This window comes from Paramormyrops kingsleyae, chromosome 1 (genome assembly GCF_048594095.1).
Source record: "Paramormyrops kingsleyae isolate MSU_618 chromosome 1, PKINGS_0.4, whole genome shotgun sequence".
Lineage (NCBI taxonomy): Eukaryota > Metazoa > Chordata > Actinopteri > Osteoglossiformes > Mormyridae > Paramormyrops > Paramormyrops kingsleyae.
Genome location: NC_132797.1, coordinates 45,221,775 through 45,236,401, shown reverse-complemented (window position 1 = coordinate 45,236,401; position 14,627 = coordinate 45,221,775). Strand labels below are relative to the sequence as shown.

At 40.7% G+C, this 14,627-nt stretch overlaps 1 protein-coding gene across 1 annotated transcript; it reads right to left on the bottom strand.

The window, feature by feature from the left end:
- Window positions 1–4,121: 4,121 nt before the first annotated feature.
- On the bottom strand, window positions 4,122–11,377 carry LOC140590848 (uncharacterized). The gene is made up of 6 exons (XM_072712249.1): window positions 11,309–11,377; window positions 8,426–8,450; window positions 8,219–8,262; window positions 6,358–7,584; window positions 5,950–6,078; window positions 4,122–4,151 (listed from the first exon to the last, which is right to left on the bottom strand). Exons 4-6 carry the CDS (start codon window positions 7,582–7,584, stop codon window positions 4,122–4,124), a joined length of 1,386 nt encoding a protein of 461 aa, XP_072568350.1. The 5' UTR covers window positions 8,219–8,262; window positions 8,426–8,450; window positions 11,309–11,377.
- Window positions 11,378–14,627: the final 3,250 nt, after the last annotated feature.

The window sequence follows — 14,627 nt, the reverse complement described above, 5'->3', positions numbered from 1 at the left end:
AAGTCCTTCAACATTGTGCAGTAAAATCTTACATAATGATGGCACTTCCATGACGGGCTCAATAAATGCAGGCATGCTTTGCATTGCAGTCTCAATGTCTTGTTTTGCATATATAGCAGTCTCCTTAAAGTCTTCTATTATAAGGCCTTCCAGAGAAGTGACACGGCTTAATGCTACATATGCCTGTCCAGCTGCAAATATCTTCTTTAGTGATACAACAGCCTTATCCACTGTCAGACCTTGTACCTTGTGTACTGTACAAGCCCAAGCCAATTTCAATGGAAACTGCCGTCGTGTTCCACCACTGTTTGTCACTCTCTCCTCCTCTGCTTTGATTTGTGTAGCTTTGTCCAACCCTGCTTTTAGGCATGGCTTCTTTCCCCTGAGTGACTTTCCAGCTGCTTCGTTGTCAAATGTGATGTATATCTCTGATGGAAAATCCTCATCAGTATCAAAGCAGATGTCACTAACTGTACCAAATGCACCATTTACCAAGCCGTCTGAAACGTCAATATTTTTCAGAAGTATTACTCGTGCATTGACACCTACATGTAGTGATTCGGGGAGACATGTCTTCTGAACATTAGCATGATGTCCATGTTTCTTTTCCAGTCTGCCAGTTGCAGCAACCCTTTGAAAATCCTGAGCATGAATGATGACATGGTCTGAGCAGATCTTCCGCAGCATATGGTAGTTATGTTGATCAACTTCATCATTGGTTGCATAAATATGAAGACCAGTACTGTCTTGTCCTTCACCTGTCACACGTAGTTTCAGCATAGCAATGTCTTCCTCCAGCATTGCATCACCCCTTTTGCGTTTCCTTAGCCGATTCAGCAACTGTGCAAACTGCATGTCTTTCTGTCTCATAATTTCAGTCAGCTCCACCATAGCGAAATGATTCTGCCATAGATCAACAGCTTTACCCTCAGTATACAAAGCTTTCCCTTTCACAGGACAAAGCTGGTAGAAATCTCCAACAGCAATGATTGAGACATTTCCAAAAGCAGAATAATCTCCAATTTGTTTGATTTGTCTTAATCTGCCATGAATATATGCAAGCAGCTTGTGATCGACCATTGAAATTTCATCTATGATCAATATTTGCAGGTTTCCCAGTTCAGCTCTCAATGAATTTATTTTTTCATCTCCAAGTGGTTCATATGGCAGCTTTGCGTCCGTTGCAATATGGAAACAGGCGTGTATTGTTGCAGCTTTGATGTTGTAAGCACTAACCCCAGTTGGAGCAGTCAGTAACACGTGTGTCTCATCTGGATTTTGTGACAACTGACGCAAGATACGAGCTGCCTCATAATGTATTGCTTTGATCAAGACCGACTTGCCCACACCTCCAGGTCCAGATATGAATACATGAAATGGTTCTGGGTTTTCACCACGTGCCTTCTGTAAACACCAGTTTCGTATTTTGTAAAAAGTCTCAGACTGCTTGTTATTCAGTGAGCGAAGCAAAGCCAGTGCTTCCTGCCTGGACATACCACAAGGATTGTCATGCAACATATAGCGCCTCGGCCTTGGTAACAAATCTGGTATCTCATCACGTTGTTCTCTCATTTCTGGTGTAGTGTTGGATTTGCTAGCAAGACACTCTAGCCGTTCACGTTCAGTTTCCGGACAAATCTCTGCCCAGGCATCTTCCATTACACCATGCTGCTGTAAGTCTTCTTCAGCTTTGTCAATTGCATGTGATTCCTTTTCAAAACTTGACATGTTTGACTGCACAACCAGTTTCACTGAATGCAATTCATCATCCAAGACCTTGACACAACCAGTCTCATAGAATTCCTGGTAACTGCCAAAAGTAGAAGGTTTTAATTGTGCATCGAAATAATGTGGCAGAAAAAGTTGCAAAATGCTGTGGTAATATTTTTCTGGGTCCTTTGTGGGTGAAAAGCGAGCATACCGAACAACAGCTGCCTCTGTGCGTGTCCTTTTCTTCACAAATCCTAATTTTCTGTCCAACTGCACACTTCCAGGGCATGAGCTCTGAGACTTACATAGTATTCTGTACTCAGATGCAAATCTCGCCAGGCACATTACTGCAAACTCTTTTGTTTCTGGTCTGGCTTTATATCTATCAGTGATACTGTTCATCCAAATACCTTGTTCATCCTCATTCTCACACTCAGCTTTCTTCCGTATGACGTTCAATGGAAGGCTCATTTTTACCACATTTTCTCCGGTTGGTATAAACTGCACCTTTCGCGATCCCTCTTTCAACCTCATGTTAGTCAGACGATAAACACTTTCCTGGGCCGAAACTTCACGATTGTGCAGGAAAACACTGCCAAGTTGGCGAAGAGCTTCTTTTGCATCAAGGTTACCTTGCTGGGAGGCCTCTTTCTGAGCATTTGCCAGTAGCAGTCCCATGTCTCTCTCAGCTTTGGAAATGTAGGAAATGATGTACACAATACATGAATATGCATCAACCACAAACTGAATGTCCATGTTTGCATTCCAACAGCGTAAAAGGTCTCTGTTATATTGGTTGACCCACACTTCACATGGTCTCCTCTTAAGAACAATGGTAGTTTTCTTTGTGATTCTTGAGTACGCAGCCTGAAATATATCCTGACTGATACCAATTGTACTAAATAAGGAATAAACAGAGTCATAGTTGGCCTCAGGGTTTAGTACAGCATCCTTCACTTTTTTCATGATAGCGTCTGCTACTTCTTTTTTCAGGGGCTGTCCATCTGTCTCACCATCTCCAAGTTTACATGATGACACAAATGTTCTGTTGCTTGGAGGACGTGGGAAATTGAATCTACAAGTTTTCCCTTTTTTCTTGCATGTTTTTGAGTGCCTCTTACTATGTTGCTGTACACTACATACAATTTCATGCATTTCATCGTCACCCTCTGGCATTTCACATGTCACATATTGATCAATGAAAGCTGATACCTCATCTTCATCATCTTTGCCAACCTTAGGCGCATCTTCCACCCAAAACAAACAGTGAGTGTGAGGTGATCCTCGTTGCTGAAATTCTACTCTGTAGAAATAATCAACTATTTTGCCAATGGGTTGTGCTTCTGACATGATGACATCTTTTAGGAAGCAGTGGAATCGATAATCAAACATTCTGGCAGCTGTCACAGGATTGTTTTTCAACAGTGCACACCTTTCTGACCAGTCAAGCTCAGCACTTGATGCATCTATGCCATCTTGTTTGAAGATTGCTGTCATAAGTTCTCTCCAGCGTAAATCAGCAGAAGAAAATGAGCAAAACCATGTGGGAATACCAAGCTGTCTTACCATTGCAAACAGATCTTTCTGAACACTTTGCCAAAAAACAGGGGTGCCTCTGATTGGTCTTAGAAATTTATAACCTTCATCAAAATTGAACATCTTTTGTAGAGACTCCTTATTTGTCAAAGTTTCTGATGTGACAGGACACTTATCCCGTGCATCATAGCCCTTTCTCACAGCAATTGACACATTTGACACAACCTGCTGAAGCTCAGACAAATACTGCCCATAAAATATATAGTCCAAGTTTTTCCCAAAACGTCCATCTGCATTAAGAATTCTTGTATTTAAATACCTACACAGTGTCAGTTTTCCCTTCCTTCTGTCATGAAAAGTGCCTGTTCCTTTTGGGAAAAGGACTGGAAAACATTTAGCTTCATTTGACTCATCAGTTAGAAGCCTCACTGGGTTGTTTCCTTCTGCAGGTGCCATAGACATGATTCCATCAAAGTGTTGATCCAACACCTCTTGTGCTATGTCGACAGGTTGAAGACACGTATCCATGTACATGCCATGTTGTTGTCTATCATGCAGAGTTTCATCCATCTCCTCATCCTCCATGTTATTTTCATTACGCTCTTCATCTGCATGTATGTCACTTACATCTCCAGGCACTTCAGTTTTCTGCAGGGGATTAATCCAGTCATCATTGAACTGCACATTGCTATAAAATTTGTTATTCTCTGTAAGATACACCAAAGCCTTCTTTATTTTTTCTGGATGCACAAATTCATATTTGTAATGCCCTTTGTAAGTTAACTTCCGCTTCAACTTCACACGGATCATAAGGTCATCATTGTTCACTCTTGGTAAAGATTCAGCTACATTCGAAATGCTTGACGGGACACAAGTCACAGGACCATGAACACCATTTTGTCCACCTTTTGGCAAAGACACAATTCTCATAAAAGGAATATGAATACCAATCAGATGTTGTTCCAGAGTATTTAGACACTGCAACTCAGGAGGAACTGGGTCTAGAGCTAGACAGTTTCCAACGCTCTCTGCTGGCATTTTCCCATCAAGAATCTTTCTATGACATGTGTGACAAATCCATAATGAACCTGTAGGGCCCAACAGACTGCTACAATCATCAGAACAAGTATCTATACATTTGTGTAAGTATGTGTCAGTTATGCACTGCATTGCCAGTAATGCAACTCCTTGTGATTTTTTTAAGTATTCATCTTTTCTGCATATCACAACTTGGTGTTTAAACAACATTCGATGACACACTGAGCAAATGTATACAGGGCCTGTATTTATTTTCTCTCCAAATTGTTCGATCACATACGCAATATCTGTTCTTTTATCCTTCTGCTTAGTTCGTTTCTCAACATTTCGCTTTTTTACTGCAGTAGCAAAATCGCTGTTTGTTTTGTATTTATCAACACTTAACTGCTTCACACGTTGCTGATGTTCAATGTCTGTGGCATATTTACTTACACTTGACTGCTTCACACGTTGCTGGTGTTCAATGTCTGTGGCATATTTACTTACACTTGACTGCTTCGCACGTTGCTGGTGTTCAATGTCTGTGGCATATTTACTTACACTTGACTGCTTCGCACGTTGCTGGTGTTCAATGTCTGTGGCATATTTACTTACACTTGACTGCTTCGCACGTTGCTGGTGTTCAATGTCTGTGGCATATTTACTTACACTGGACTGCTTCGCACGTTGCTGGTGTTCAACATTTGTGGCATATTTCCTAACACTCGACTGCTTCGCACGTTGCTGGTGTTCAACGTCTGTCGCATACTTGCTCACACTCAACTGCTTTACACGTTGCTGGTGTCCATCATCTGTTGCATACTTGCTCACACTTGACTGCTGTACATATTTGCGGTGCCCCATATCTGTTGCATACTTACTTATACTTGACTGTTTAACACGTTCTCTGTACACTTCATCCTCACGGTAGCGCTTTATGCTTCTCTCAAGTTGTTCCTCCTTGTACACCATACTTACTTCATACCGTCTTTTTTCTCGTTCAAGTTTTCGTCGACTTGATGCCATTTCAGATGGTGTGTTATCCATTTCAGAGCATTGTGTTGCACAACCCTCAGTGTCATGCCCTTTCACACAAATTACAACCTCATAATGTGACTCATTACAATGTTTCAGGTATATACCTCTCTGATCAGAACCAATACATGTGGAGTACTTCAACCATTTGTTGTCAGAGTATGTGAAAATATCCACACCAAGCAGATCAGCGGCAGCTTGAATCTCTACCTCAGATGCCCAAGTACCAACATATTTCATCCGTGATGCAGTGACATACTCAGTGACAGAAGAGTGACCATCTCTAAGACAAGCAACATACCTGGATTCATTTCTTAGTATGTGAGCAACAATAGCACACCTAATTTTCCTGTGTTCTTTCTCATTTCCAGTAATAGCAAAAGCCAGAGATCTGAAAAAGCAGTTACCATCACCAGTGATTGGCACCGTTCTGCAAGGATCACCCATTGGAAACTCTGCATCCATGTTTACATGGCCATGATCAATGTACACCACACCAAGCTTACAGGAAAGCCTTCTTTGCTGCTGGATTGTCAAAGGACTGAACAGAAACTGCTCACTGCGTAGCTCACTGATAAAAACTATATCACCTTCATTGTTCACACGGACATCAACCTCAGGTTCTGCATCATGTGTCACATTTGGCCTTACCACACCATATTGGCTGTCTGACATTCTGGCAAACTGCTGGACTCTGGTCACTGAGGATTTGTCGTCTGGATGGTCTGATATGTTGGTACGCTGGTTGACACTGGTGACTGGGGAGTTGCCATCTGGATGCTGGTGCAGGATGCTTCGACTAGTCACACTCACAGCTGTAATCTCAAACTGTTCCCCTGTTGCATGTAAAGATAGTCCTAGGGTATTCACATGGTCTAGCAAAGAATCTATGGTAGAGTGGCACACCAATATACTTCTGCCTGATGCGTCGCTTGCTCCATCTCCTCGTCGGGAATGGGAGTCGATCACCACATACCATGACCCTTGCTTAATGATGGCACATGTATTTACTTTAAGAGTAAAAAGACATGCATCATACTGTGAGAATACTCTTCTTACCGCTGCATCAGCTGACATAAGAACATCACACATATCTCCATATTTGCTCACGCCAAACAATCCAACAAACATGTCATCATGGTACTTTATTGCAAATGTAACACCATTCAATGTGTACTCTGTCGGTAGATCTCTGACAAACAGATACCCAGAAGCATCTCGAATTCTCCCAGCGTCTCTGATGGTACTGTAGAGGTTGTCTCCGTTCAGCAGCACTTGATCAAGGTCTGTGACCAACCAGCTTAAGACATTCTTTATTTTACACATCAGCATAGCCATCAAACTATTAGCCACACACTGTTTGTTGCCATTGACTCCAAATCGTCGGTCTCCTTGATGGAATGAGCCTCTCACTGTAGATGCCTGAGGAAAATGAGGGGATACAGGTACAGTTACAGGGTTCACATGCTGCTGTTGATCCGGGGGATCTGGAGGCAAGATAGACACCATTTTGCATGGCTTAATGGACTGTGTCAGATTAGAAGGCATAATAGACTGTGTCGGATTAGAAGGCAAAATAGACTGTGTCGGATTAGAAGGCAAAATAGACTGTGTCGGATTAGAAGGCAAAATAGACTGTGTCGGATTAGAAGGCATAATGAAATGAGGCAGATAAGGAGGCATTCTGGATGCCAGTATGGATGGTCGGATGGATGGTCGAATGGATGGTCGTAAAGCAGCAGCCCTTCTTTTTTGAGGCGGCTGCAAAACCTCGTCATCAGTCAAAGCCTTTTCTTTATAAAGAGAAGGCACAAACAACTCGTCATCAGTCCTACAAATGGCACCCAGGGTGGGAACCCGGTGGTCATGGCTTATCGGGAGAGTCACAGTCAGGATCTTTTTGGTATTCCAGTAGGGGGGAAAAGACGTAACCCCGTCATCAGTCGCAGCCATGACAGACACAGGCCGCAGCTGTGCGGCCTGGTCGGGTTGTTGGTCGTGGCTAGTCGGGAAAGTCACAGTCGGGATCTTTTTGCTATTCCGGTAGGGGGGAAAAGACATAACCCCGTCATCAGTCATAGCCACGACATGGAGGGCAGCAGCAGCGGGGTCAGGCTGTTGGTTGTGGCTCGTCAGATTAGTCACGGTCAGCTCCTTTTTGGGTTGGGGAATAGAAGTAACCCCGTCAACAGTCTCAGCCACAACATCACCAGCAGTAGCTCGACGCCTATCCATTAGCCTCTTCTTCGCTGCTGCTGAACGGCGGGATGCCTTGGTGCGAGGCATCTGCAGATGAACAGGAGGGAGAAAAAAAAAGAAGAAAAAATACAAAACACCTCATTCCAACTTTACTTTGCAGTCATAATGTCAAATGCATATACATGGATGTGTTTTGTCAGGAGCGGTTCCAATGGTGGTCTTCTGTGAGACTCTACACCAACAACGTTCTGCCCTGTTTACACTCCTTAACCTATAATACATCTGTCTCACATGACTTGATTTTTTAAAACAGAGACAGTAAACACTACAACAGGTAAGTCACACTGCCAAACATCCATATCACACACATCAGCAAGTTTTGCCTCAACACCCAGTGACCTAAATGTTTCACATGTATGCCGATTTGTCCCGTCAGTCTAATAGAATTTATTGAAAGACCTACAGATTTCTAATCCCATCGATACAAATACACTTTGGCTGCTTAAAATTAGTATTGTGGCCATTTCTCATATTGTGTGACAGCTTCTCTCTCACTACACATCCAATGTCTATGCAACACACAATGGCACAGCTGTTTCGTGTTAAGCAGTAAGATAATTACCATTAGAATAATACATTTCTACTGCTATAGCAAATCTATGCAGTTAAATAGTATGACATGAACAAGCAATGCAGGGTTCTCCAAGTGGACAAAGCATACCGCCTATCACTTTGTCTTCTCTAGTGTGTTAGTCCACCAGAAATCTGCAGAGAAAAAAAGACAACCAAGTTTCTTTGCGTCAACATTTCCCAACAGTCATCTTTGTTGAAAACATGTAAACTTGATATGCCTTTTAAGGTCATTCAAGCTGATTGACCTAAGCTAAAACATAATTGGTGATAAAGACATAGGCTTCAAAATATTCACCTTTGATGCGACAGCTCTTCAAAGTCTACAAAGACAACATGCATCAGTTAATGACTGACGTGCATTTATTGTACAAGCATTTCATTAGTATACGCAGCAGTGTGATAAACTTCACATACACATACAGAAACATTTTCCACTGTAACAATCATAGCCGTGTGGTTGGTATGAACTTTATCAACTTGCATAACTAGTAACAAAAATAAAAAAAGGATAAATTAGGTTCTCACTTTAAGATCCAGCCACAGCAGTCAAATTGACAAAAATACAGTGAAAAAACATGGCTGGGACGTTATGCAGCCACACAGATTTGTTTCATGCTGGTTAGGGTTGCACAATATTGCAGGGGAAAGAAAAAAAAACACATTACAATATTTATTATTTCTGCGATGTATATTGCGACACTATGATAAAAAAAAAAATCTAATTAGTTCAACAGCTCTTTTGGTGTGATTAACCATTATAGAAAGATTTAACTGATTTTGCCCAAATATAATGGTAATAACCGAATCAGTACTAAAAGCGCGAGCATTAAACTAAGGAAGCTTATTGCATATAGGAGTTAACATAAGTGACAAATTAGATCAAACAGAACATTTTAATGTCCAATTAAACCTTTTTTATAGCCATGGTGAACATAATGGTCATTCCATGTCAAATCATCAGACATTCGGACCTTGTCGTCACTGATTTCAACGACACTTGGCATGGTGATTTGGTCAGATAATCAAGTCATGAAACTGAAATTGGGCATGTCTTTGATCAATATTGAGGGACAGAAAGTTTTAACTTTGCTCTCTGTATTGTGCATGGCGGACTTCTGCTCTGATGCGCACGCACAGACACATGCGCGGACATACACAAGCACATTCCCACCAGCGGACAGAGAGCGCACATCGGAAAATATGTTGCATCAACCACCTGAAAAGCAGACAAACATATCTCATAAAATAAATGTTCTGGTGATTAGTTCAGTTGTTATATTGACTGCTGTCCATGAACACCATGAATCCTGACGGTGTCCCACCCCCCAAAGCTAACAGCATTGTGAGGAATTGTGGTTTTGATACACATTTCAGATAAGTAATCGTATCTCAGCAACAACTCAAAATCCAAATTTTTTTATGAGCTAACTGTAGGAAAAAAATAACCACTTTTGAAATAGAAATTCAACACCAAAAAAACCTACCATTTTAATCAGTTATTACACAGCAATTATTCATATGGGGATGGCATATAAATTTGTTCAATCTATACAGCTGGACAATAGCTTTAAAACAATATGAGTACCATTTCTGTGCAGCTTACATTAAGGTAAATATATGCAGTCATACTCCACCGCCCCCCCCACAAAAAAGTTAAAACTGTTTGCTTAAATCTCCCTCCCTCTGATCTAAGACACGCTAAATTTCAGTTTCATGAGTTACTCATCTGACCAAATCAGCATTCATTACAATCCGTGATGAGGTGGTCCAAAACTGATGATTTGACATGGAATGACCAATAACAAAGAATAAACAACTTAAAAATACAAACTTAAAAATTATCACCAAATAATGACCATTGTTCCACACACTTAAATTAACTTTTACATATGTTCATTTTGGAAAACATACTTGCAAAACAAGCAACCAGTATGTCTCAAATAAAAAATACAGACGTTTAGCATGATAATTTAATTAATGAAGTTAATGAAACTGCCATTTTCAGAAAACCAGTCTATTTCCACTCATGTCTATATGCAAGTCTTTATGCACTTCAATAAATACAGATATTTCAAAAGCAGGCTAATGTCGACACATCTGCATTCAGTACTATTTTCTCTTTTAAAGTAAAAATAAAACACACAAAAAAAACTTGACTGTAAGATGCGTTTACTGTTGGTCACAAACCAACAACTTGTACCAAGAATGCGTATCTAACACATATTTCCCAACGGTAGTCGCTTATGCATCTCAGCAACTATCGCATTTATAAATCTACCACTGATAAGGTGACCACCCAATCCATGTCATGAGGGACACTACGAGCTATGACAGGATTTGCAAACTACCATTTTAACCATTTCAATTAAAAAGACCTGGATCTCAGTTAAGCACCGAGTTCTTGCTGTGTGTTGATTGGTCAGTCTCCTATAATCATGCATGTGTCACTAATGTTAAAGTGAAACAGCTGGATGAGTCTTTCAATCAAAGAAACCAACTAGTAAAAGTACAAGACAAACCAAACAATTTAGCATAGTAGGGGGAGCCTTTCATTAAAGTAGTTATCCTTAATATGGATACATGTAGGGTGACCACCTAATCCATGTCAGGAGAGAAAGTAGGAGCCAATTCAGGTTTTAAAAACTACTTCAATATAATACGTCTACCGTAGTTATAAATGTTAAAAACATAAAACTACGACATGCCACAGACACACAGCGTTTAAAACACACTCTGCGCTTCTGCACCAAAATTAATTTGGTCACTTGCACGTGATTTACTGCTGCCAAATCCATCGGCTGCATTACAAAATATATTACTTTAAAACATAGGCCTATATGAACAGGGATAATGTAAAGCGCCTTCAGACAATTTAATATTCTGACAGTGCGCTATACAAACAAAATTAAACTGAATAAAAGTATATTTTACTGAAAGACCGTATATGTGAAGATGCTTAGCAAATACAAGACACCTAAAATGGCTGCCACAGCTCTTCGTGGCGCATTTAACACTACAGAAACAAACACTTACATTAGTGCTCAAACACTACTGCCTAAGACCGAACTAAAAATATTTTTTTAAAACCTTACCACAAAATAAACCAACTACAATTAAAAAACAGCAAAGCATCAACAAACGAATAAAAACATAACATTACACATATGTAGCTTCTTACCTGTTGCAAGACTAGAAGTCAAATGTGAGGCAGGAGCCTTCCTATGACTGAGACCTGGGAGTGGTCACGTACGTCAGCCAATCAAAACTGTAAATACAGCTCCCTGCCTATTTGTCAACCTACCTCAGAGAAACCAAGAAACAAAATGGCCGCCACTAAAACGCCTCTTCACGGCTATTCTGAATTAATGCTTAATCAGCTTACCACTTTATGAAATTATTTCTTTACGCTAAATTATACAGACCTAACTATTGAAACATACAGCAGCAAACCTTCAACATACAATTAAAAACAAATTTCGCTGACAAAAAACTTAACCAAACTCTTAAAATGTAAAGTAATGAATTACTACAGTGACACTGACTAATTAGTATAACAGTAATCTTTTGTTCCCCGAAACGCTTTTTTTAATGTTAAAAATTGTCAAATTTTAACAGAAGCATTTCAAGCATCAGCTGCCTCTTTCAAAAGATCGTTTTCACAGAGGTCAACATATAACATACATAGTCTTTAGAAACTTTAGTGAATAAATCTTGTTACTATTAAGGGTCCAAAGCACGTAGTGCTATGGAACCTTATTGTTTTTAAGGTTATTTTTTTATTATTAAGGGTCCAAAGCACATAGTGCTATGGAACCTTATTGTTTTTGTTAAGATTATTATTGTTATTAAGGGTCCAAAGCACATAGTGCTATGGAACCTTATTGTTTTTGTTAATTAAGGGTCCAAAGCACGTAGTGCTATGGAACCTTATTGTTTTTGTAAATTAAGGGTCCAAAGCATGTAGTGCTTTGTAACCTTATTGTTTTTGTTAAGATTATTAAGGGTCCAAAGCAGCCACTGGTTATATATGTCTAAGACCAACCTAGGCTAATTCAGCTAAAACGAGTTACCAGATCAGGTAGCAAGGTGTCTACCGATCCCACCAATCTTACCCAAAGCAGCGTGTGGTGCAGTGGGTTAAGTCCATGTGCCTGTAATCAGAGGGTCGCCGGTTCAAACCCAGCTTCGGTGGGTACTTGAGCTAGGCAGCCCGATGTGCACAGCATGCTCTCCGTAAAGCAAGCTGTGGAGATGTAAAGGCGTTTTCCACATGACGGTCAATGAAGCTTCAATTTTTGTTATTAACCAAGCCATTCAGATGGGCTCAGGCACTCCTCCGGAGGGTTCGATTATAATTATTTTTCTTCCATAAAACTGAATGCCCAGCCTAAACCGTAAGTCCTAGGCCGACCAAATTTGGCAGTAAGATTCCTATTGCTACCCACTACTCAGCCTCTCCGACCCATCCCAGTCAGTCAGAGGGGGGCGCCGTTGCGCCCCACAACACGTTTTGGTCGATATCTCCTGTCCTACTTGTCCTACACTTAAATTTTATTGCCAGTCAAATTCACTATGTCGTGCCAAATCCAGTAACATATATAGTCATATCTCATTAGACCTACGCTGATTATGCATCCTGTTATGGCTGACTAATTCTGTCTAAATTTCTACTACCATGGCCGCCGGATCTCTGCCCTTATTCCTCTACTGTCCTACCAGTCCGATTGTCCTACGCTTTGGACCCTTTAGTAACTGCTTGCAGTTTCTAGTTAAGGGTCCAAAGCACGTAGTGCTATGGAACCTTATTGTTTTTGTTAAGATTATTATTAAGGGTCCAAAGCACGTAGTGCTATGGAACCTTATTGTTTTTGTTAAGATTATTATTAAGGGTCCAAAGGACGAAGTCCTTATGGACCATTATTGTTTTTCTTAGGATTATTATTATTAAGGGTCCAAAGGACGAAGTCCTTATGGACCATTATTGTTTTTCTTAGGATTATTATTATTATTATTATTAAGGGTCCAAAGGACGAAGTCCTTATGGACCATTATTGTTTTTCTTAGGATTTTTCTCTTTTATTATTAAGGGTCCAAAGGACGAAGTCCTTATGGACCATTATTGTTTTTCTTAGGATTATTATTATTAAGGGTCCAAAGGACGAAGTCCTTATGGACCATTATTGTTTTTCTTAGGATTATTATTATTATTATTATTATTATTATTTTTCTGCCCTAAAACTGAATGCCCAGCCTAAACCGTAAGTCCTAGGCCTACCAAATTTGGTAGGATGATTGGAATTCTTACCCACTACTCAGCGTGTCCGACGCGTCCGACTCAGCCAGAGGGGGGCGCCGTAGCGCCCCCCAACACGTTTTGGACGATATCTCCTGTCCAGTTTGTCCTACCTTCGAAATTCTTTTTTCTCCTGATACAGACAGCCATGCCCTACCAAAAAGTCAATGGGACCATGAAGCTCCGCCTACTTAGATTTTTTGCTAATTTGCATAATTTGCAAATCCTACTTTTTCCTTCAAGTCCTGGCTTGTCCTACCAAATCAGACAAATGAGGTGTCAGACGAATCAGAATTCTCAGCTGATCAAGAATCATTAAGAAAATTAAGACATTTTTATATCCTACGGCCATTAGCCACGCCCTAACAATGTCCAAATTTGGCCCGTTTTGGTCTGACGGCTGTAACTTGGCCGTGCCTTGGCCTACCTTGACCAAATTTGAAATGCTACCTCCCTACACCATTCTGGGGACACGGTCCGAGGCGGGCCGCATTTCGCCCATAGGGGGCGCTACAATTAAAAACTGGCAATATCTCCTGACTGCCTTTGCCAATCTTACTGAAATTTGGCAGATATGTTCTAGGGCCCAGCCTTACATCAGCCACATACAATGGCAGTCATTATTCCTTAAAGTGTGGCCGCCATCAGCCAATCAAAATCAAGCAGCCATTTGACAGGCTTATCAATGACCAATCTAGACCAAATTTTGGTGCTATATTTGTCCTCCGACCCGCAGCCCACCATGCAAAGGACACCTCACTCGGCCACATGGGGGCGCTACAGTGCCCTAATTTACATTTCTGCCTATATCTTCAGAACTGTCATGCCTACAGTTGAAATTTTTTGCCATTCTAATCCACTATGTCATGCCAAATCAAACAACATATAGAGCTATTATATGCATCTTCGCATTATTGCACAATTTTGTATTTTTCTAAAAACAGGCTTTTTCATTATCCTCCTATGATTTTCGGCCAATCTACATAAGTCTGTTGTCATTCTAATCAGGAGACAGTCCTTTTAAAGACTTAGAGAAAAAACATAAACTTTCGGTAAGGTATGGCCACCAGGGACACCCTGACTGTGCTGGTGCCTCGCCTATTTCAATCAGACAGCTATATCTCAGGCATGCTTCGGCTAATCATTACCAAATTTCTCTCTCTGATGTAGGGCTGTACCACAGAGACACGTTCCAAATTTCATG

Excerpts from the sequence above, each read along its gene's own strand:
- LOC140590848 (XM_072712249.1), bottom strand. The coding sequence starts at position 7,584 with ATGCCTCGCACCAAGGCATCCCGCCGTTCAGCAGCAGCGAAGAAGAGG. Across the intron at positions 6,079-6,357 it reads TTATGTCAGCTGATGCAGCG|CATCCAGATGGCAACTCCCC; the intron begins GTAAGAAGAGTA and ends ATCCTGCACCAG. Across the intron at positions 4,152-5,949 it reads CAGACAGCCAATATGGTGTG|GTGGACAAAATGGTGTTCAT; the intron begins GTAAGGCCAAAT and ends CTTTGCCAAAAG.